The sequence below is a fragment of the Mchenga conophoros genome, linkage group LG7, assembly GCF_057382185.1.
Source record: "Mchenga conophoros isolate Kocher_MC1m ecotype Shallow Benthic linkage group LG7, M_conophoros_male_GT1.1, whole genome shotgun sequence".
Taxonomy (NCBI): domain Eukaryota; kingdom Metazoa; phylum Chordata; class Actinopteri; order Cichliformes; family Cichlidae; genus Mchenga; species Mchenga conophoros.
In genome coordinates, this window is record NC_140532.1 from 19,707,488 (window position 1) to 19,732,056 (window position 24,569).

A 24,569-nucleotide genomic window follows, 5' to 3' on the forward strand; every position below is an offset into this window, starting at 1 on the left:
AAGAGACATAGATATTGTCGAAATTGCACTAGATGTGTAGTTAAACTTCTTGAGCTTGGGAGCTAATATAGAAAAAAAAAGTTATAAAGCTACATGTTTTAAAGACTCTTGTCCCTCCTCCTTTTTATAATGTTCAGAAAAGTGAGCAGTACGCATTAACAAGTTTACATAAAGTCTGTTTTCATTTATAAAAGAAATATTGTGATTCCTCTGGTTTCGGTCCTCAACGTAGCCTAAAGATTCTCAGGAATTCTCAGGGAACACATTTCTAAGAAGGTAACGGATTGTGCTTGTCAGCTACTGGAAAAGACATCGATCAAGCAGCCATGCAATACCTCATCTCTGTCCTTCTAGTGACCACAGAGAAGGCCTTCATAATTAACGAGGGTCAAGATTCTCTGACCTGTGTGCACAAGCAATGAAATCCATTGAGCTGACACTTTGTTAATCATTGTCCACAAAAACAGTTTGACCTGCTACTGGTGTCTAAGCAACAACTCTGCTATGAAGGTATCACTCTCCTCTCATGTTCTGGCCATTACATGCTCGACATTTTTGTGCAAAATATACCTCAGACTAGTAATAAACACATATAGAGCAATATACTGTGATGTTTTATCATCATAATTTAATTATGTTGCCAAATTCTTCAGTAAAGAATTTAATTATGTTTTGTATATTCTGTTTGTAAGACAGGGGCTGGTGAACTAATGAATAACATGTCCAGCAGCCTGTCATTTTGCCTCTCGTGCTCTGCCTTTGATTTCCACCTGGGTTCTGTTTTTACACAGCAAGTCTGTAATCTAAATGCAGACTATGTACAGCCCTGCGCTGTGATCCCACGACACATCAAAGCGCCTGTTTTGATTAATAAAATCTAAACATGTGACCTTTCCTTCTGTTTGAGAAATGAGACGAAGCGGTTGCTTAGGTGCATGTTAAAAGCACAAAATGTCTATCCAGAAAAAAAAAAACCTGTTGGCTGTATTAAAGTTTATTAATTTTTTAAAACATGTGATGTTTTTGGTGAAGTCATAGTTACTGCATTTCACTCATGTAGCAGTGGCAACAGAGAGAAGGTCACATTACTGAAAGGTCTCTGTATGAAACATGTGACTCATAATGAATGTCTTAAACCTCCACCCTTATAAAAATGAAAATTTTGTACTGTAGTTTTTGGATCTTTCTCCAAGTAAAAAATAAACACATTGGGTCTGGGTGCGGAGCTCACGGGCACGTCACTGCAACCCCCCCTGGCTTCTGCTCCGCGGCTGCTGAGTGAGCCCTCATCTGGGGCTCCCCTCAGCTCTTTCCGGGACAGTGGCGCGGCTGCCCCTCTGTTGGTCTTCCTTGGTCTCCTTTGCTCTTGGGGCCTCTGGATGTCTGGAACCTTGATCTCCTGCTTCATGCCCTGGAGGACGGGGCTGTGGCCCCCCACACCCTCTAGCAGATCATTACATGAAGGAACCTTTTAAATACAAGCGCGTTCATGCTCACAGGTGTACACACGGGTGCTTACACACACAAACTACACCCTTTTTGGCTGCTACCTCAAAGCACACTGTGCGCTGTCGATATTACGTGCCGCACAATAATATTTAATATTTGGTATTTACTGTTATATTCACATAGATCATCGTGATGATGTTGTTTATTATATTGCTCTCTTTTTCTTTGCTTATTTTCTCTTTTTTCTTTCCCAACAGGTGATCCAGGTGATCGATGTATGTAGTTTCTGTCTGTTTGTTTTGCTGGTTTTTGGTTTTTGCCCTTTATCACTGTCCCTCTTCCCCGCTCTTTTTCTTTCCCTCTTTCTTTGTCCCTTTTCTTTTCCCCAGTCAATATATATATATATATATATATATATATATATATATATATATATATATATATATATATATATGTATATATATATATATTTTTTTTTAATTGATATTTGGTAATTGTACAAAAGGAGGAAGTCTGTGCTGTAATTTTACCAAATACTAATTAGCAGCTGTTCATTTATGTATACAGTCTCTGAATGCATCTTGCTAACTAAGAATGCTCATATTAGCTGATAGGCTCTAGTCCCAATATGCCCGTGTTCTCCTTTTTATACAGTCTGTGGTTAATGAAGCAATGCACGTTCCCAGAGTGGTTTTAGAGCTTAAACCAGCTGAGCTACCCTCTATCACACAGTACATCTTGATTATCACCATATTAATTATTTGTAGTTTGTTTAGCTCATTGTCACCTACAAACATACTCAGCTTGTCAAGTCAGAACGGTCCCAACCAACCAGTCTAACTGGACTTTTTTTTTTTTTTTTTTACCAAAAACACATCCAGATTCTTCATCTTTTTAATTTTTCTGTGGCAAACTATTTTTGTTGTGTTGTTGTGTACTATGTATTTGAGAATTTTTTTTTAAATAATAAATTGATCATTACTACTATTAAGCTGTCCAGACCAGTTTTATTATTTTGATATCAAATTAATGCTGCTTCTTTATTTAATTTAGTTTAGTTTTACTTTAGTTTAATGTTATATTTCTTTAAGAAAATCCCACCTTAACATAATGATTTTATAAGTAATCAAATTCCACTCATTCAACGATCTGAACTAAATAAATTCTGTTGCAACTAGGAAACAATAACTTACAGTCGGTCAACTGGCCTAAGAAATTTGCTGACAGCTGAGACTAAAAGTAGACAATAGACATGCTGCCCACAATCTATGTGAAGGAAATTTGTTTGGTAACACAGAACATGAGTAACAGAAAAAAAGTTAGTTATGCAAGCCTTGTCTGGAAGAATGTGAATGCTTTATTTTCCAGATTTTGTGTACTAGCATATTTTTTTTTTTAGATCAACCTGTTTGAATAGATTGATTGATCTCTGGGGGGTGATTAAAGAACACAATGGTAAATAGAAATATGCGTTACTTTCATGGACAACAGAAGGAGAACAATGGAGCAGGAAGACAGAGGCTTGTATGTAACTGAGGCAAATATGCTGCCACTCTGACAGACCCTCTTCTCATTTAACTCTCATCAGAGAGCTGAAAGAACTTCCTGTGTTTGAGACTCTTTCAAGTCGGCTCCACTTAGAAGCAACACATCTGGTTTGTTATGTTACCATTAACCAATTGAAGTCTAATTCAGCCAAGAAAAGAAAGAAATCTGTATCCCTCATTTGTTAACATGAACACTTCTGTCAGATTATTGACTTTCTAAACATTTTGTAAAGCCTGTTTCGTTTACACTAGCATGCAAGCAAGAATCTCTGTACCGGGTTGAGGAAAGGCCAGGGTGTCAGGTGGAGGGAAGGCAGCTGTGGACACAATTGTCCAGATCATAACAGAAAACAGGACTTGGTTCCTGCTGGAAAAACACAAGTTGTTTAGTCATTAAGAAAGGGAGTATGAGTCTTCTTGGCATGATTCCCGAACAATGCGGGATCTTAATGTTTTTTAAGCTAAAGAATATGACAGATTGGATATCATTAGGAATTCTTGTGCTGAATTCTGTGGCATGAGCTTAAATGCTGAAGGAGAAGCTGAGGGATTTCCAAGAAAGAGCAAAGTGGTGCTTGAAAAATAATGTTTCATGGCGTTGAGATTTTGGAGCGAAGTCGGTGTGAAGTCGCTCTTCAGAAGGGTGCCAGCGAACAAAGACCTTCATATGCATCTGCAGCTCAGATCTCTGCATTTTTCAGACCCCTTACTGACATCCCTCCAACTCTGTCTTTGCCTGAGGTATCCATACATGTGGCACACAAAAGATATAAAAGTCTTTGATGTTGTCGCTCTTCACAGACCCCTGCACTCCAGTGAGATCCATTTATCCTTTTTTTGTTCATCTCCCAAGCAGCTCGGGGTGAATAAATAACTGTATGCTGAAACTGATTTGCAAAAATAAGAAAGAAAAAGCCTTTCTTCACAAACTTCTATGTAAAAAGACCATCAGAATAAGGCATGATCACAGCCTGATACAAAATGCTCTGGTCTCTATAGGTAATATACTACTTCATAACAAATCTAGGGGATAAATATTTTTTAGCTATTTAATTTTTTTAAGGCTTCAAGTTACAGATGTATCCACTTTGACTGGCAGTTGGCTTTACCTAGACCACAGGTGTCAAACTCCAGGCCTTGATGGCTGCTGTCCTGCTGGTTTCCCAACTAACCTGCCCTTGTAGCTTCTTATTGGCAAAGCACACCTGATCCAGGTAATCAGTAGCAGGTAGGGCAGGGATATCTCAAAAACAAGTAGGATGCTGGCACTCAAGGACTGGAGTTTGACACCCCTGACTAGACGCTGTAGGGTTCACCTCTCCTAATAGAGATCTCTGGCCATCTCACCTGCATTTGTGGTTTTGGTTTTGTACAAATTGCATTGCCCTGTTTCATGTTTCCAATACAAAATATAGAAAATCTTGGGTTGTGCACATATTCTGTGGATATGCTCCTAATTTTGCAGTCCTTATAGTAAGATGTCTGTTTTCTGAATTTCTAAGTTGAGGTCCTAGTTGTTCAAAGTCTCTAATGAAGCTCAGTTATTATTTTCTCAGTCTAGACTCTGACTGCAGACCCTGTCCCCCTGTCCCCCTGTCCCCCTATCCCTGGCTCATGGCCAGCGTTTCGTAGGAATGCTTCTTCATGGTTGGCATTTTGTAATGAGATTCACAGTGTATGCTAGGTGAGGAATTTGAGCTATGTTCACCATATCTAAAACAACTGTCTCTCCAAAACCAGTCAGAACTTGATGTACTCAGCGCTATGTGAAGGAGTCATCATTTCCTGTAACGAGTTCCTCTGTCATCCATCTATGACACAGTCAACAGACCCCTGCATTCTTAAAATCACATGATTGGTGATAAATTGTACCTTAGAGGACATAGTGGGGTGGAAAGGTTTTAGATACTGCAAAGGGGAACTCCAAAAAAGCGTCATTATCAACAGATGCACTAAGCAACAGCAGATATCATTCTTGTTCCAAATGCTAAGCAGTGTGGCGTGGCTGCTAAAGTAAAGGACTAAGACATTTTTGCTATTGTGAAACAGAATAATGCAATAATATGATGTGTTACACAATCACACAGTATTATTATTATATTACAGTATTATCACTATTATTAAATTAAATGAAATTGCATTTCTGATGGAATCTAAAGGATGACTGAAGGGTCAGCTTAAATAGGAAACATGTTTTCTCACAACGCTGGTTTCACGTGTCTGGATTTTGAGATATTTGCCTCTGAGATTTGTAGAATTTTGATTTAATGGATGAAGAAAATAAAAAACAACACAAATCTTACTAGAATCTGAAACAACAACCTGGCCCTCTGAAAACTATTAACACTCTGTTTTGTGAAGCCTGTTGGGAGCTATGGTTTTTGGATGGATTAAAGCAATGGTCTGGTGTTTGAGGAAGTGTGCTCATCTGGTTTCTTGTACTGATAATCTGTAGGATAAATGTGATGCTACTGCTCACAACTGGTTAGCTTGGTTCATAAACACTGGGCTAGTCTGTCTTTGTCGTAATGATAACAGAATCTATTAAAAAGTTATGACTCATTAAATCTCTTTTTAATCAGCTGGAGTTGCCAACAGCCGGTTAAAGCTCAAGGCAACAACTACTTTGCATGAAAACCCAGGAAAACTGTGGCACATGACACAGTAAAATCTGTGAAAATATGGTTTTACTATGAAGGGATTTTTCTTGTTAGACTTTTTCCCCCTACTGTTTTTAACCACATGTTGAATTTTACCATTTATGAAAAAACTGACAAAATTACCTGGACATTTTCCATTTTTCCATTGCCCATTTTTCTACTAAAGAAATCCTACAGATAGATGTATCTCAAAACCTCCTCACACTGAAAATAAACAGTAAAAAAATCTTAACTCTGTTGAATAGGTAAAATGACCTTTTAATACAATGATTTATCACTTTATTACAAGGTGCTATTCATTCTATTGGGACATATATTATCCATCAGTATGGGGGTGGACAACATGTTGACAAAAGGCTGCTCATTAGCAGAATTTCCCATTCACACGTTTTCAATTGAAAGGTCAAGCAGTTGCATAATCCCAGAGCTTGGCAAGCTTCAACTGCTTAGATTGGCAAGAGACATGACTTCACAAAGCACTTCATTTTCAGCAGAAATAACACACATAAATTTCTGTGGCTGTGCACCAGCTTCATGAAGCACAAACTATGAAATGTTCCATGTAGTAAAAACAGGAACAAAGACAACGTAATATTTAATACATTGGCGTGTATATTTCAACATAAGGTGTTACAGTAGGTTACCTCTTAAAGATTTGCACAAGCCATTACAGACCAGCAACTCATGCCCAATAGATTTACATATATTACTCCTATTTACAGACATTTAAGTGTTTTTAATATACAACTATGCAACATTTGAATTGATATGTACATACTTTGATACACAGTGCACACATATATACACAATATCTATGTACAATCTTGATTCAATATAGCTTTTTTGTGGGGGTGGGGGGGATAATTTTTAATCCGACAATCATTATGGTGTCACATATCACATTGATTTCCAGGAAGTTGTTTATCTCGAGTGCAAATGAAGCCAAAACTCAGAACCACCAGTGGTGCAGGATGTCTGAGGAAAATCAGGAAGTGTGCTGATGTGTTGTGTGTGGAATGTGTGAGCTTCTTCCCAAGATTTTATGAAAGACATGGGAACAGTTTGTGAGAAGGTGGGCTGACTTATCCAGCAGTGGTCAGTCTCACTTCATCAGAGCCCCCTGCTTTCTATCTGTGAGTGTGTGAGTGTGTGTGTGTGTGTGTGTGTGTGTGTGTGTGTGTGTGTGTGTGTGTGTGTGTGTGTGTGTGTGTGTGTGTGTGTGTGTGTGTGTGTGTCTATAAAACTTGAAGGAGATCTCATTTACCAATGCTGAGCAGAAATGAAAGCCATCAAATTTAGGACTGTCTTGTGCAACATGAAACAATTCCTTCAACAAATCATAAAAGTGCACATAACCACAAAAATCTGGCTGATAAATGTAACTCCACATGCTTCCCTTTTTTATTTTATTTTACTTTTTTTTCCCTCAGGTCAAAGCAAAAGGTTCGAATCAGATTTACAAGCCACTAAAATGTGGTTCTAAGAAAAACAGGAAAAATGGAAAGCTAAACACAACGGATGAGGTGACTGCCTTGGTTACTTGGAGACGAGTGGTCTGGAAGAGTTGTTTTCACCATCACTACACACATCTCGGCTGCTATATGGGTTTTATCTTTGTAAACACTTTAACAGGGAAGGGTGTTCGGCAGCACTGTGGGGAGGCACAACAACCTTTGATTCCTGGAAAAAAAGGTTCTCGCTAAAGAAAAAAAAGGAAAAGAAACACTCAGAAGAACTCATGCAGGAATCTGCAAAACACTGAATATTGAAGATTTATGATTACATTCAATAGAACAATTTAAAGCCTGTGCATGCTTTTTTCTCATTATTTATCTAACGTTTCTGCTGAGGTTATCTAAAGAAAGAAAGAAGATGTATGCACGTTCCCTAATGTGTCCATATTTTCTGCTTCTGTGAACCTCGCAACACCCTGTTTCATGTTTTTTTTTTCAAACTAAAAAAAAGCTTGGTTTTCTGTATAATTTTAAGACATTGCAGTTCCTGTCATTCATGCCATTTGGTGCCACTGTCAAACATGTGTTTACTCTGCTTGAATAGAGGGCTTGGAGGAATTATCCAGCTCTCTCCAGTAGCCGGTACTACCTGTTGGGCTCCGATTGGTCATCTTAGTCAGCAAAGTCGTTCTGCGGAGGCTACTGTCTGAGTCTTCTTTCTTGAAGTCGGTGTTGATTTTGCGGCAACACGAGAAGCACTGCACAAAATCCTGGAGGAGGTGGCCACTGAAGATCATGTATATCCACGGGTTACAGCAGCTGTTGAGACTGGCAAGGAGTGCAGACAGAGACACTGCTGTGTTCTCTGAATCTGGAGAACAGAGAGAGGAAGGAGGGAAAGGATGATTAATTCGCAAAACATCTGGTACAGGCTGTAGAAATGCCTGTTTAACTCAGTGCCTCTGGTGTCTAAATGCTGCCTAAATGTGCCAGACTCTGAAAGTTACAAAGGTGTGCCAAAGTTAGAAGAAATCTCTGTTACAGATCCAACTAGTTTTAAGACTTTTGGAATAAAATGTAATTTTCATAATATAAGCAAAAGGCGGTAATCCACCTCCTCAAACACTGACACTTAGTCAGATAGATTTAAGTATAAATTCCTTCTCTCTTCCTACATCTGAAACACTTTGATTGGAGGATAATGTGATCTGTTGGTGTCTTCACTGTCACAGAGTTCCTCACACCAGTAACAAAGGAAGCGACGATAAATTAATCAAAGGAGCTTGCAAAGAAAACTGAGAACCTTCACAGACATGACGATAAATTAACGCATTTAAAAAATGACAGGATCTGTTTTCACTGCAGCCACGGTCATTTTCTAAGCCAAGACAAGAAATTTTGGTGCCTAAAATTATAAGGAAAAAAACTATAATGAAGACGAGGAAAGCTATAAACAGTGGTCCAACTCAGGGAGGAGTTTGTTTCATCAGCTGCCAATATAGTAGGCCCATACAGTTTATTTAGTGCCATGACATGAGTTTATAGAGCTATATAAATGATTGTTGTTGTTTTTTACCTGCAATCATTTGCAGGTTGATGACATATATAACAACAACAACAGCAACAACAACAAAACCTACGATGGTGCCTTTTTAGAACTTCCCCAAATTTCTACAAATTTGAGTTATATTGCACTTTATGTTGCACTTTATGATAGGGCAGAAAAATACTAGAAACCAGAATTTGAAAATGTGTAAATGTGAATCATCTGTAAATTTCCTGTAAAATTTACTCTCACTGAGAGCTTTGGGCCCAATTTTTGTGGGCTTTGGCCTTCCAGCTAACTACCACAATATCTGACTTTATTATCTAATTGCAGTTGTCATTGTTTGTGTTTGAGTTGTTGGAATTATCCATCTCACTAGGACTTCAAAAACTTTATTTCAAAACAAAAGAGATAATAATGAAAAGTGATACAGCTAACCTAAGAATTTTACACGTAAATTTTTATTCTTAGCATTCACCCCACACACACCTACCCATCCCAACACCGTCACCAAAAGTTAACAATTGAATTCAGCCAAGAACGGAATGAACTTATCAGCTAGCCAGCAATAATTAATTCTACTGATCCACAGTCAGACTGATAAACTTTGAACAAAAGTCTGAAATATTTTTCTGTGAATTCACTTTTTAAAAAACAGGTTAACAACCCTTCTGAGGCCCTGGGACCATTTTTGTACATTTTAGTTTCTCAGTTACAAGCCATTTGCACTGTGTTGAATGGAATATAGCCAAATTCTCTAAAAAAAAGTTTGGCATAATTTCATTTCAAAATTCAAGTCTGACTTCCTTAAATTAGCTTCAGTGGCTAAGCTAACAATACACATCCTCTTAGAGCCCTGGGGACCATTTTTGGCCCATTGACTTCCATTATAAACGCTATTTTTCACTGCAGAATTATTACCGTTAATGTCTTGGTGATTACTCATGTCTCCGTCTCGTTTTGGTCTATGAGCCTTAGAGTTGTAATTTTTTTATTTGTCCACCGGGTGGCGCCCTTGCTCCACATTTGATCCCTGCTGGAAAACAGCGGGCTGCTTGGATAGACCTGCGGGAAACGAAGCCTCATTTCCGGCGTGCAGCAGCGGCTTCGCCCGCTGATCGGGCGGGACCATTTTTCGGTCCCTAGGACCGTTAGAGGGTGCTTTTTTTTTTTTAGTCAACAGGAAATGACGTATTTGTTGTCACGTGGTATCGGACGTGTGGGCTGGAAAAAGCAGTCCCCGGTGATCGTGCCCCGGTGATCGTCGCGACTTACCCCGGCAACATGCACTTATTTCGGCCTAGAGGAGGAGCATTTGCCACCTGGAGACCATTTTCTGGTCCTGAAAAAAATAAATAAAAGGCGATCGAAATGACTGTTGGTGCCAAACTTTAGTCCATCTAAAGGCCTAATTATAATAACAATTGAATATTACCTCAAATGTTTTTTTTGGAAAATATTCAAGTTTTATGTTTTTTGGGGCAAAAAAGCAGTGCGCTCATGTGACGAAACCGGGATATAAAGGGTTAAAATCCGCGAAATGTAATTAAAACTTGACATGAATATTTCAAGGAGAAGTAGGTCTAAAAGATTGGCTAATTTAAAGTGGAATAAAATATTAATATATAAATTTTTTATAGCACTTTTTTGGGCGTGGTCGATTAGGACCGATAGTGTGTGCATTTTATGAAATGCGCTCCTGCAAAAAAAAATAAAAGGCGATCGAAATGACTGTTGGTGCCAATCTTTGCTCCATCTAAAGGCCTAATTATAATAACAAACAAATATTACTTCAAATGTTTTTTTTGGAAAATATTTAGTTTTTTGTTTTTTGGGGCTAAAAAAACAGGGCGCTCATGTAATAAAACTGGGATTTAAAGGGTTAAAACAATGAAAATATAATTAAAACTTTATATGAATATTTCAGGGAGAAGTAGTTTTAAAAGACTGACCAATTTAAAGTGGAAAAAAATATGAATATATAATCTTTTTATTGCACTTTTGGGGCGGGACCATTTTTGGTCCCCATGGCTCTAAAGGGATGCATTTTTAAGGGTCAGCGAAGGGTTTTAAAATACTTCGAGTAAGGCAAAGTAGGGCATTTGATAATTAGTGCAATAATATAGTATTGCTGTATTAGTACCATATAAATTGTATAAAACAGGTTCGGCTAATGTGACTTAAAACTTTGGTTAAAAAAAGATGTAATCTGATTTTAGACAAGAGGAGATAAAAGGGAAACACCTTGTGGACAGGACAAAATATGTTGCTTGCACATAATTTATACTAGTGGCGTGGTTTTAAAGCGCCATAACATTTCACCACTTAACGTCTCAAAATGCAGATGTAGGGTTTTTTCCTTCCTAAATCTCCCTGGAAAATTCTCCAAATGGACACGTACGGAACATAAGATTTCATTTATTTAGTGAAATGTAGTTGTGGGTGTGCATGTGAGCGCGTGTGCGTGAAAGGTTTGACACTGTATACGTTTTAGATTAGTATGTTTACACGTTTTGTTTTTGTTTGTCAAATAAGTTCGTGCGTAAAGGCGCGCAATTCGGGGATTTTTTTCCCTTGCGCAACGCGATTCTTAAGTTTCTGTTCATTTTCTCCCCCTGCAATTCTCAACATTTTTAGAACGATTAAAAGTGGGACATTTAATAAGTATTTTGTTCATTTATAAGCACTCACCATCCCACTGGAAGTTTTCATCCCACACAGACCACATCTGCACGATGAAAAACGGTGCCCAGCAAACAATGTACGCCAAAACGATCACAAAAGTCATTTTAACGGTTCTCAGTTTGGCTCTTGAGATAGTTGTAACGCTGCTGACCGAGTTCTTTCCAATCAGTCCATTCCTGCTTGCCGCACCAGCCGTCGTTTTTCTTTTCTTGTATTTAATATTCTTCCAAATACTGTGGCAGATAAACCCGTAGCACATCATGAGAAGGACCACGGGCACCAGAAAGATGCCCACGGTTATCCAGGTGATGTACGCCCTGGCGCCCCAGGGCTCGATAAAGCGCGCCCAGCAGTCGTAGACGCCCGAACCGTTCTGGATCTCGCTCAGGGAGAAGATGAAGTACTGTGAACAGCTGAGCACCAGGCTACATATCCACGTGGAGATGATCATGATGTACGAGCGTCGTGTGGACTGCTGTAGGGTTTTCAGAGGGTGGCAGATGGCAATGTAACGATCCAGGGTCATCATCACCATCATATAGGTGGACGCAAACATTCCCATCACCTGGAGGTGCTTCACAATCCTGCAGAGAAAGTCTGGGCCGTAGAAGCGGAAGGTGATTTCCCAGCACAGCTGTGGCAGCACCTGGAAGAAAGCAACCACCAGATCGGCCAGGCTCAGGTGTTTGATGAAAAGGTGCATTCGCGACATCTTCTTCTTTGTGTTGTACATGGCCAGCAGGACGCTTACGTTCCCAATGACAGCAACCACGAAGGTGATGCTCAGAACCATTATCTCTATTTGTGCCACCTCCTCGTTCCTTGCAAACGGATCTGATCCGTTATGCTGGTCGGTGCCGTTTCCAGACGTTCCCATCATTAGGTCAGTGGTGACAGTGAACACCAAAGTCTGGTTCTCTTCGTTCAGGAGCATACGTTTGTCAGGAGCGTACATGGCACTGCCCCTCTGTGCGCCCTAGCAAGACTTAGTGCCAGAGGGGCTGCAAAGTGCCTCTCCAATCCGTATATGGAGCTACCTGGCGCCCGTAGAGAGAAACTCGTTGCTTTGTGAATTGTGTCTCCTGTCAGCGCTTTTTAAACTCGAGTCAAATTTCAGACTGCGTGCGCAAAGCAGGATGCACTGCAAAAACATGAGGCACCTAATGATTAATTTATATTGCGGCAAGCACACATTAATTCAAATAAAATGTAAAAATAAATGCAAAATGAACATAGACATCAATGAGGGATACTTTTCAGTGAAGGTGTACCCAACGCAATCTAAAGTGTTCAAATATGCGAAACGTGCGTTTTCTTGAAACTGTGTTTGAATATCAGCATAAATATAATCAAGCCAAAAATGATCCGTGCTGCGTTTCCGATTCCTTGTCTTGCTTTGGAGACAAAAAGTTTAAAATGTGACTTCCACAACATTATGGCTAAAAAACAACATTTTTTGCAGTGCAGAGCTAAGCCCTTCCCGATGCTTTACACAACATCCACATCACCACAACTCCGCGTAGGTATTGTTTATTAGGAACTTTTGTGGGTATTAAAAAGTCACAAAATGTGCTGAAAATGTAAAGTGTTTAAAGTACAATGAACTGAGTAACACAATTTTTATTTACAATTTTTTTTCATACACTTTATGAATATTTGAGGTCCAATAAGAAAAGACAGTCCCACCCAACAGTTCACAAATAACATTTAAATGCTTTCCCCCCCAGCATAATAAGCTTTGCAGAGGAATTGTTATAAGGTAACTGTAGCTGAACCTGCAAACATTCGGGGCTCTAAATGTGTTGCTGTGATGTTGCTTTAATAGGAATGTGTTGGGCAACAGGCTGGAATGTTGTTTTTGTTAAAGCCCAGATAAAAACCACATGTAGCCCAGATGAAAAATATCATACTTATTCTCTTTATATTAACTGTCCACATCAACAAGCGTCGTATTTCCTATGACCATTGAATGCACCTCTCAGTTCACCCCACGTGAGGGCACCTAGCTCAGCAACCAATCAGAGCCTACCCAGGCCGCATTGACACTGTCAGCCAGGAAGTGAGGTGGATGTGCATGGTGTCCCGGGTTTTTCTTATCTCAGCAAGAGGAGTGGAGGCATCTGCTACTCAAACCGAGAAATCCACAGACAAAAGAGAGGAAAACTCAGGATTGAGAGGAAGGAAAGCCAGCCTACTTACCTGCTGGAAGTCCGGAGTCGAGTGGCTGGATGAAGGAGAGAGGCAACGTCGGTAAGACGAGTGTTATTCTGATGGAAAAAACTTGTAGAGACTTACCGTCGCGATCATGCTAATGCTAGCTCGGTGTCTCACAGGCTAACCACTCACCTTTCATCCGGAGAGCTGCTGCAATTCCAACGCCAGTGTGTGTTGGGCTTTTGTGAAACAGAGCAACGGTGAGCAACATGTTCTTAGCTGCTCTAAAGCTAAATTTTGTCAGTTCACTGTGAGTTTAAAGTAATCTAGAGGGAAATTTTTAGTGCATTTCTCTCTCACGAATAGGCCTATAGTGTGGAGAATCAGAATCAGAATACTTTATTGATCCCTGGGGGAAATTATTTTTTGTTACAGTGCTCCATTTTAAACCAACATTAAGACAAGACAGACAATACGCTAACTAAGAATAGTACAATATATACATATATATACATACATACATACATAAGTCACTTATAAATAAATATTTGGAAAAGAAACATGTGTAGTTGTAGCAGCAAACAGTGTGTTAAGTGGATGCGTTGTACAGGGAGATGGCCACAGGCAGGAATGATTTCCTGTGTCGTTCAGTGGTGCTTTTCGGTAATCTCAGTCTCTCACTGAACGAGCTCCTGTGACTGACCAACATGTCATGGAGTGGGTGGGAGGTGTTATCCAACATTGTCTTTATCTTGGACAGCATCCGCCTCTCCGACACCACCTTGAGGGAGTCCAGCTCCATTCCAGAATCAGAATCAGAATCAGAATGGGTTTATTGCCAGATGTTGAGGTTTACAACATTAGGAATTTGCTGCGGTGCTTCAGTGCAAACAATAAGAATTAAAGTGCTATGTAGAAAGAAAGACATTGCTGGCCTTACGGATCAGTTTATTAAGTCTGTTGGCATCTGCGACCCTCAGCCTGCTCCCCCAGCATGCAACAGCATAGAGGATCGCACTGGCCACCACAGACTCATAGAAAATCCTCAGCATTTTCTGGCAGAGAAATTAAGCACACTGCTTTAATGCCTCTGAATTGAACTCACATGTATATTTTGTTGCTTATTTGCACATAGTTCTGAATTTGTTATGGTGTATTGTATTTTGAGTGTCAATGGTTACTTACCATAAGTATTGTTTAATTAATGTTTACATGAATAGAGAAATATTTGAGCAACTTAGATGTTTAGTTCTCATATTTGATATGCTTGAAAATTGAATGTTGTACAACAGAACTGTGAGATTTGATAAGATTTAAGATGTTGATGCAATGAATATGAGGTGATGCAATATTTTGATTTTGTATTTTAACCTTAAACAATGCATCTGAAACAGACTGATTAGAATGTACATTTTATGACCTGGATTATAGGTCAGGTTTTTTGGAGAGGACGGAAAAGTCCAAGGACCAGGACGATATTCTGGTTGTGATAGATGGCGAGCCAACCACTTTGAGGACGATCTACCCCAAAGAAGATACACACCACACACTCATACATCCCAGTTACATTCACAAGGACCTTTGAAGTTGGCTATCGCCAGCTTAACTCTAAATTCTTAAAGGGCCCCAACGAGTACTTTTATTTTGTTGAGTGTGCACACTATTTATTTTATTTTATACTTTATCTGTACAAATTGGACAAATACCTGTTATACTTTGTAACAATACAAGAGTGGCTACTCAAAAGTTAACATTGTGTCCAGGTCATTATTGCTGCTCAATACTTTGGCTCCATACGAATTTGGTGTCTTCTGATTCTGGCCAGGGTCTTATTACGAGCCCAAGTAATTATTGCGCTGTAATTCACCTTTATACCTTAAAGTTGGTTACAGGAGTGGCGAGCCAGCCAGGAGCCAATTGATTTGAGCATCAATATTGAGGCAATGACCAGCATGGATTTCATACAAAAGTCTGGTGTCAAAATACCTAATGCGGTTGTTGTCGCTGGGATAACACAGGTATCTGAGAAAGATGAACAGGTCATTGACTTTCTGAAACAGTATGGTAAAATCACAAGAGTCCTTTTTGTTGATGATTCACTGTCCAACTTCTACCAAAACCTGATCGTAGAATACTCTAGCAGTTCAGCCTTAGAAGGTTTAGAACCTCGTTTACCATACACATACACAGCACAAGCTGATCCCAGCGTTGTCTATGAAATTAAAACACTCAGTAGCATGTACACTACCACGGTTGGGAGTAATGTTACAAAAACCTACTTGGCGGAACTCAAGGAACTAGCCAAGCTGAGTGGCAAAGACTACGGTGAGGTGCTGAAGGAGATGATGTGTCAGATTGGGGAGGATGTTGAAGCCATGCGACCTACCACTGAAGAACCTTCTCCCACGTATGTCGAGACCACTGTTGTATCTCCGCCCGCTTCTAAAGAGCGACAGTGTCACACCTCACATTCAGATGTTACACCAAGTGATACTGGTGGCACTGATGATGTTCCCCTCACTAATGGAAGGAGAGCAGCGTCCCTCTCAGTAAGTGACTTGAACCCACCTGACATTCAGAAGGTTGTGGTAGAGCATATCGTACGAAGGCAAGATGTTGTCCCACACATCCAGTCCCAGGTGAGACTCCGTTCCTTCTCCGGTAAGGTTCCCAGACCTAACAATGAAACTGATTATGACACATGGCGCACACAAATTGAACTGCTCCAAAATGATCCCAGCATGTCCCCCCTGCAAATATCCAGAAAGATCCATGAGAGCCTGCTCCCACCAGCAGCTGATATATTTAAGAGTTTGCGGCCTGAGTCACCACCTGTGACTTATTTGCAGCTTCTAGATTCAGCCTTTGGCACTGTAGAAGATGGTGAGGAACTTTTTGCTCAATTCCTGAACACCCTTCAAGATCCAGGTGAGAAGTCATCCACTTACCTTCACCGGCTACAGCTAGCATTAAACAGAGCCACGAAGAGGGGGGGAGTCGCATGTGAAGGAGTGGACAAACATCTACTTAAACAGTTCTGCAGGGGATGTTGGGACAACGACCTACTCAGCGCCCTGCAACTTGAGCAAAAGAAGAGCAGCCCACCCCAATTCTCAGACCTGTTGTTAATGATTCGCTCTGAGGAAGATCGACAGCAAGCAAAAACTAACCGTATGAGAAAACACATTGGCACCACAAAGCAGAGAACTCAGTTACAGTTCCAGGGTGCACATGTTTGTGAACCAGAGGAGAAACATGGGAGTAGCATTGCTGCTATTGAGGATCTGCGAAAGCAGGTGGCGAGTCTGCAAAGTCAACTAACTACATTCATGTCACAGAAAAAAACAAAGTTTGCAAACAGCAAGGACCCTGCAGGGAAGCCGCAGAGTAAGATGTCAAAGCCACATGGTGTAGATGGACGTATGCAAAGACAGACTTCAAAGAGGCAAAGGGGCAGACCCAAGCCCTGGTATTGTTTCAACTGCGGTGAAGATGGACATATCGCTCCATGCTGTGTTGACCCCGCTAACCCCAACCTAGTAGCAGAAAAAAAGAAGCAGTTGGAGGAGAAACAACGCCAGATATGTGAAGACTTATCAAAGTGTCTGAAATGTAACATTCCAACTTCCCCCTTAGTGTGTCTACTGGGCAGCTTAGATAATGTCACTTCAGAAAAGAATATAGCCCATATGATCTTCACTGCCCTATGCATAGCCAAGAAAACAGTCCTCATGAACTGGAAAAATAAAAATAATCTTAATTCTAACCAATATAGAAATTATCTATTAGATTACATTAGTCTTGACACAGCCTCTGCCACCACATTAGATCAATTGCTCTGGGCCCCTTTTATCAGCTCCATCACCTAGTGGGGGTGGGGGGTCATAGTTTGGTCCCGCCTTCACTGTTGTGATTGGTGAGGGGGTAGGGACAGGCTTAGGGCGTCGGGGGGTTCCCCGGAGGCATCTTCCTTGGGGGGCTCAACCCGGGGTAGCGGTCACGTCCGGTTGGGGGCTCTGTTGGCTCTCAGGTGACTGTTTCCTCGCGGCTGCGTGCAGCGGGGCTAGGGGAGGGTCTGTGCTGACGGACGTGGGTTACTGACCTGGCAACCTGGCTGCCCCTGGGTGGGTCCGGGATGGGCGTGAGGTTCTGGGGGCGCTCCGTCTCTGGGCTGGGGCCCGGGCCGGGCCTCGGGGGCTTGGGTCCTGGTTGGTGTGTTGCCGGGGTTGTGGGCGGGTGGGTGCATGGGGGCCCGGCCCTGGAGCAGGGTGCCGCCGGTGGGGGGGATGGTCACATCTTGCAGGAACTTTCTTCTCTTCAGGAACTCTCTGCGGGAGGGGGAGATACAGGAGAGGTGGAGGAAGATCTCAGCCTGGGCGTTTACCGTCTTATGTAGTCTGGAAGATGTGTGGATGGTGGGGTGGGTGCAGTTTTCTCTGTGGTGGGGTTGGGTGGACTGTCCAGGGCTCTGTGGAGCCGGAGGGCGCTACTGCACTGGGCCCCGGTCTGATGGGCCTGGGCCCCCCTTCCCTGGCAGGTCGCGGAGGGTGGGAGTGCCTACTGGGGTCAGCGGGGGAGCTGGCCCCAGGGAGGGGTTACCTGCCCCTCCCTTCCTTCCCTCCCCATCTCCAGCTGCCTCCCTCTTCCCGCTCCTCCACAACCACCCACACAAGCAGGGCCTTGGAGTGGGGGTATGTCACCAGGGTGCAGAGGAGGCTACCCCCCCCCCCCCCCGTCCCCTTCTGGCTGCCTCTGCCTCAATTTTATCCCACAACTTAGACATTCACATTATTCACACTCTCATTACACATACATATAGGATCTTGGGGGTGGGCACAATCACGGAGTCCAATTTACCATCAGGGTGTATACCTCACCCCTGACGTCGTTGCCCACCTCTCAATTTTAAATACACTTAGTCATTGAGGGCTAGCAGGAGGGACTATGCGCTTACCTGCTGCTCCATGGCAGGTAGCTCCATGCCCTCCTGGGTTTTAATTGCACCTTAGAACACATATGCATCAACACTACAATGAGCGGGTGGAGGGAGGTTTGGAGTCTTCTCCCACCCCCATTCTCTGCGGCCTGCTGGAGCGGGAGGGCTAGTAGGAGGAGTTGGCCGTCCGACTGCGGTCTGGGGTGTGGGGCCTCCCTGCTGCTGCGGAGTCGGGGTGGTCTGCCTCTCCCCACCGCAGGGAAAAGGGTAACACCACCTGGGTCTGGGTGCAATTCCCCCCTCCAGGGACAAGGGTACCTAGACCCGGTTTGTAGAGTACGCTTGGGGAGTGTGATTGTGTGTACAGCGTCTCTTTATGTCTGTCTCCACGTTGGTTGAGTGTGGAGTGAGTGCATATGAGAGCATGAGGGTGGGAATGGATGTTTGTGTCTGTGTGTGCCTGTATGTCTGTGTCTATATGTCAGGTTGGGTATCAGACGCCACCTCTCTGGGGACACCTCAGGCCCTCCAAGGTTTGGAGGCCTATCTCCACCCACCACCACTTCCCCTGCCGGTGGCGGACTCCCTCAGGTGTCGGTGTGTTGGTGGTTCTTTGTGTCTGGGGGTGGGCGTCCGGGTACACACCGGCTCACTCCTTGGCGGCCGCTTGTCGGAGCCTGGGGCCTGGGGCTCGCTCGGGCCCCTTTGGAGGTGGGGTGCCCCCGGCCTCTCGGCCTGGGGCTCGGTCACTCAGGCGCAGCTGGGGGCCGGCGGAGCTCACGGGCGCGTCACTGCAACTCCCCCTGACTTCTGCTCCGCGGCTGCTGGGCGAGCCCTCATCTGGGACTCTCCTCAGCTCTTACTGGAACAGTGGCGCGGCTGCCCCTCTGTTGGTCTTCCATGGTCTCTTGTGTTCTGGGGGCCTCTGGATGTCTGGAGTTTTGATCTCCTCCATACCCGCTTCACACCCTGGAGGACGGGGCTGTGGCCCCCCCACACTCCCTAGCAGATCATTACATGGAGAAACCTTTGGAATGCAAGCATGCTGATCCACACAGGTATGCACACATGGGTATTCACAGACGCGGACTAAAGCTTTCTTGGCTGCTACCTCAAAGCACACTGTGCGCTGTCTATCTTGCGTGCTGCACAATATCGTTTATTATTTAGTAAATATTGATATCTATGGCTAGCTAGTTTATTGTGATGGTGCTTTGTTTTCTCTATTATTATGTTGCTCTTTGTTGTTTGCTGTCTCCTCTGTTTGTTTTTTTTGTTTGTTTTTTTTTTTTTCTCCATACAGGTGACCCAGGAGTTCTTTTTTTTTTTTTTCTCTCTCTCTCTTCCCCCCCCTTCTCACCATCTCTTCTCCCCTTTGGTTTTCTTTCTTTCTCTCCCCCAACGCCAGTGGGAAGCGCGAGATTGTACAGATTCACCTTTAAACATCTAACAGTTCCTGTTGTGGGACAAACAGGAGCTGAGGAGAGTCAACAACGTCCCTCAGACGTAAACAATGGTGACAAAATCACAGCTGAGGTTAACAAAGTAAGTACCCCAGCAAAGACTGTCAAAGCACAAACATGTTCTGGCTTAAACCATTCAGAGCAGAACCAATCTTTCCAACTCCCTAAACAGTTGATTGGTACCAGAAGTACAGCTCAAGTGACTGTGAGAGGTGAAGAAGTCAACTGTCTTCTTGACTCAGGCTCCCAAGTTACCACTGTTCCTGAGTCATTTTACCAGCAGCACTTTTCAGAGCAAAAGATCAAGCCACTACATGACCTCTTAGAAGTGGAAGGTGCTAATGGCCAGCTAGTGCCTTACTTTGGCTATATAGAAATGACCATAACTTTTCCAAAGGACTTTATAGGTGTTCCAGTAGATGTAAACACACTTGCTTTAATCGTCCCTGACACTTCACAATCCCTCATGCTCATAGGCACAAACACCCTAGATGTACTGTTCGACATCTACTCAGAGACTGACTTAGCCAATCGTCAACCCCTCCCACATGGCTACAAAGTAGTCTTCAAAATCATTGAGTTGAGACGGAAGCAGACAAGTGACACCCATCAGGGGGTAGTGAAGCTACTTGGCAAGATGCCTCAAGTCATTCCAGCTGGTTCAACTGTAGTGGTGGAGGGAGTCGCCCTTGGCGAGGGCCTTCAGGATGAAAAATCAGTTGTAATTGAGTACCCATCATCGTCCCCCTTGCCCGGTGGCCTGCTACTTAAAGCCGGTCTGGTGGACTTTCCCCAGCGGCGGCCCCACAAGTTGCCAGTTGTTATAAGCAACGAGTCTGACCACGACATTGTCATCCCTGCCAAGTGTACTATTGCAGAGGTTAGTGCTTATCAGACCATCCTATTAAAGGAACACAACAAGACCAAACAGTCAGAACTATCCCAGAGAACTCCAGACACTCCGTCTTTCCAAGAGCCCACCATAACCTTCAATTTTGGTGACTCCCCAGTTCCATTGGAATGGAAACAGCGCATCACTCAGCAGCTCAGCGGCATGCCTGAGGTGTTTGCACAGCACGACCTGGATTTTGGCCGGACGGACCAGGTGCGACATCATATAAAACTTTCGGATGGCACGCCTTTCAAACTACGTGCCCGGCCAATCCACCCACGGGACATTGAGGCTGTCCGGAAGCACATTCAGGAACTCCTTGATGCAGGAGTTATTAGAGAGTCAGAGTCCCCATTTGCGTCACCCATAGTGGTAGTCCGGAAAAAGAACGGCCAAGTCCGGTTGTGCATCAATTATAGGCGTCTAAACCTTCAGACTATAAAAGATGCGTACAGCCTTCCGAAGCTAGAGGACACATTCTCAGCCCTCAATGGTTCACAGTGGTTCTCTGTTCTTGATCTAAAATCAGGGTACTACCAGATCGAGGTCGAAGAAGCAGACAAACCGAAGACGGCCTTTGTGTGCCCTCTCGGCTTCTGGGAGTTCAACAGAATGCCTCAGGGTGTAACGAACGCCCCCAGCACGTTCCAGCGGTTAATGGAGCGGTGCATGGGGGATATGCATTTGAAGGATGCATTGGTCTTTCTTGATGACGTGATAGTATTCTCCCGAACCCTTGAGGAACACGAAGAAAGACTCATGAAAGTGCTCACTCGTCTAAAAGAGTTTGGGTTAAAGCTGTCACCAGAGAAATGTGTCTTCTTCCAGACTTCAGTCCGTTATCTGGGACATGTGGTCTCCAGAAATGGAGTTCGGACTGACCCTGAGAAGATTTCGGCCCTTAAAACATGGCCTGTCCCACAGACCCTGCGAGAGTTAAAGTCGTTCCTTGGTTTTGCTGGGTATTATAGAAGGTTCGTTAAGGGGTATTCCAGCATTGTGAAACCTCTCCACAACTTAACTTCAGGGTACCCACCTAGCCACAAGAAATCAAAAGTAAACGCAAGACAAAGTGCACATCAGTACCATGACCCAAAAGACCCTTTCGGAGGTCGCTGGACGCCAGCTTGCCAGGAAGCCTTCGAGTCAGTCATCCAAAGTCTCACCACTGCCCCTGTACTTGCCTTCGCTGACCCCCAGAAACCCTATATACTGCACACCGACGCCAGTACCACCGGGCTTGGTGCTGTATTGTATCAGGAGCAAGAGGGACAACTTAGAGTCATAGGCTATGCAAGTAGAGGGCTGTCACGGAGCGAAAATCGCTATCCAGCGCACAAGTTGGAGTTTCTGGCGCTCAAGTGGTCAGTTACAGAAAAGTTCAGCGACTATCTCTACGGCAACCACTTCACTGTTGTAACGGATAGTAATCCGCTGACTTACATTCTGACTTCAGCAAAACTTGACGCAACTAGCTATAGGTGGCTAGCAGCACTGTCCACATTCTCTTTCAAACTCCTCTATCGTCCAGGGAAGCAGAATGGAGATGCGGATGGATTATCACGCAGACCACACGGAGGGCTAGCGGACGACCTGAAATCACAAAAAGAGATTGAACGCATACAACAGTTCACTCAAGATCACCTTTGTGATCCAGACAACATCAATGCTGTAAATCAGTCTGTGGTGAAAGCAATCTGTGAGAGGCAGTTCACCTACAGCGTCAGTCCTGACAATGAAAGAGAGGCAGATGCAGATTGTGTTGCCTTGGTGGAGGTGCTTGCTGTGTCTCCTAGTGCTGTACCTGATAGCTATGGGCAAGAGGAACAGTTTGGAGGTCTGCCAACCATTCCCCATCTAACTGAGGCAGAGCTGCCAGACGAGCAAAGAGCCGATCAGTGTATAAAGCATGTTATTTCTCAGATCGAATATGGGGACACACCACCTCCAACCGTGCGCACACAGTTCCCTGAGCTTCCACTGCTCCTCCGAGAGCTTAACCGTCTTGAGCTCCGCAACAATGTCTTGTACCGGCGACGCCAAGAGGGGTCCCAGAAAACCTACCAGCTTGTACTTCCAGCTGAGCTTCGCAACACAGTTCTCACCAGCCTGCATGACCATATGGGTCACATGGGAGTCGACCGTACACTGGACCTTGTAAGGTCAAGATTTTATTGGCCAAGGATGGCTTTGGACGTGGAAAGGAAAGTGAAGACGTGTGGCAGGTGCGTGCGGAGGAAGGCACGGCCTGAAAGAGCGGCCCCCTTGGTCAACATTAATACGACACGACCTCTTGAACTCTTGTGCATGGACTTCTTGTCCCTGGAAGCTGACAGGAGTGGAACCAAAGATATATTGGTGATCACGGACCACTTCACTAAATTTGCAGTTGCTATCCCAACACCTAATCAAAAGGCCCGCACAGTGGCAAGGTGTCTGTGGGAGAACTTTATGGTACACTATGGCATCCCAGAAAAATTGCATAGTGACCAGAGTCCAGATTTCGAGTCCCGCACAATCAAGGAGCTCTGTCAGGTGGCTGGTATCCACAAGGTGAGGACAACCCCATACCATCCTAGGGGCAATCCTGTGGAACGATTTAATCGTACCTTGCTTGATATGCTGGGAACTCTCCGTGATCAAGATAAGTCCTGTTGGCGTGACCATGTAAGACCCCTGGTCCACGCTTATAACTGCACCAGGAATGAAGTGACTGGTTTCACCCCGTACGAACTGATGTTCGGACGCCAACCTCGGTTGCCAGTTGACCTTGCATTCAACCTGCCAGTGCAAGAGGAACAACACTCATCTCACTCTGAATATGTGCAAAAACTCAAGTCACGTCTCAAAGAAAGCTACAAGTTAGCTATGGACAAGGCTGCAAAGATGGCTCACAAGAACAAAATGAGGTTTGACAGACATGTAACTGCATCAGACTTGGAAGCTGGAGATCGGGTATTGGTCAGGAATGTCCGTATCCGGGGCAAACATAAGATTTCAGACAAGTGGGAACACACTGTGCATGTAGTGGTGAGAAGGGCAGGCAACCTCCCAGTATATACAGTTAAGCCTGAAAACAAAGATGGTCCCCTAAGAACACTACACCGGGATCTGTTGCTACCATGTGGCTACCTACCTGTGGAGGAAAGCAGTGAGCATGTACAGAAGCCAGTGTCACGCAGGCCAAGAACCCGTGCAAATCCAGCGCTAGAGGAAGAGAACTCCTCAGACGAAGAAGATGATTTGCTCATTCCTGTTTGGTTGAGTTCCCCTGTCCACACAGTGAGTGAGAGTCCTGTAAATGTTCCTGATATTGACAACCCACCTGTTTTTGACAGCCAATCTGATTTTGGCAACATACCTGATATGCCTAACAGTACTACAGATGATACTGAGTACTTATCTACCAATGGAGTCACACCGACCGAACAAGTGGATGAAATAACCTTAACTGAAACTGACTCACCTGTTGATGACCCAGACGTCCAAGAAAGGCAACTTCCATTTCAGGAGGCTGGCACCAGAGGTGCGAATTCTGAGGAGAGAGTGGAGGAGATAGTCCCAGTGGATACAAGGGAAAACATGGATACAAATGATTCTGTAAGGAGATCTGAGAGAAACCGTCGTCCGCCACGACGGCTTGACTATACGGAGCTAGGCAATCCTCTGATCACTGCAGCAAAATCATTCTTGCAAGGACTGTCTTCAGCTTGGGCCGATGTCATCAGTGATGGTGAAGAGCCTGCTTCGCCCTCTTCCTTGACCCGTCAAATAATCATCATT

General features: G+C 43.6%; 1 protein-coding gene across 1 annotated transcript; it reads right to left on the reverse strand.

Annotated features, from left to right (window-relative positions):
* Positions 1-5,893: 5,893 nt before the first annotated feature.
* Positions 5,894-12,397, reverse strand: avpr1aa (arginine vasopressin receptor 1Aa). The gene is given in 4 exon segments (XM_085282785.1): positions 5,894-7,332; positions 7,334-7,355; positions 7,760-7,981; positions 11,348-12,397. Coding segments are annotated over 4 exon segments (1,272 nt in total). The 5' UTR covers positions 12,297-12,397; the 3' UTR covers positions 5,894-7,253.
* Positions 12,398-24,569: the final 12,172 nt, after the last annotated feature.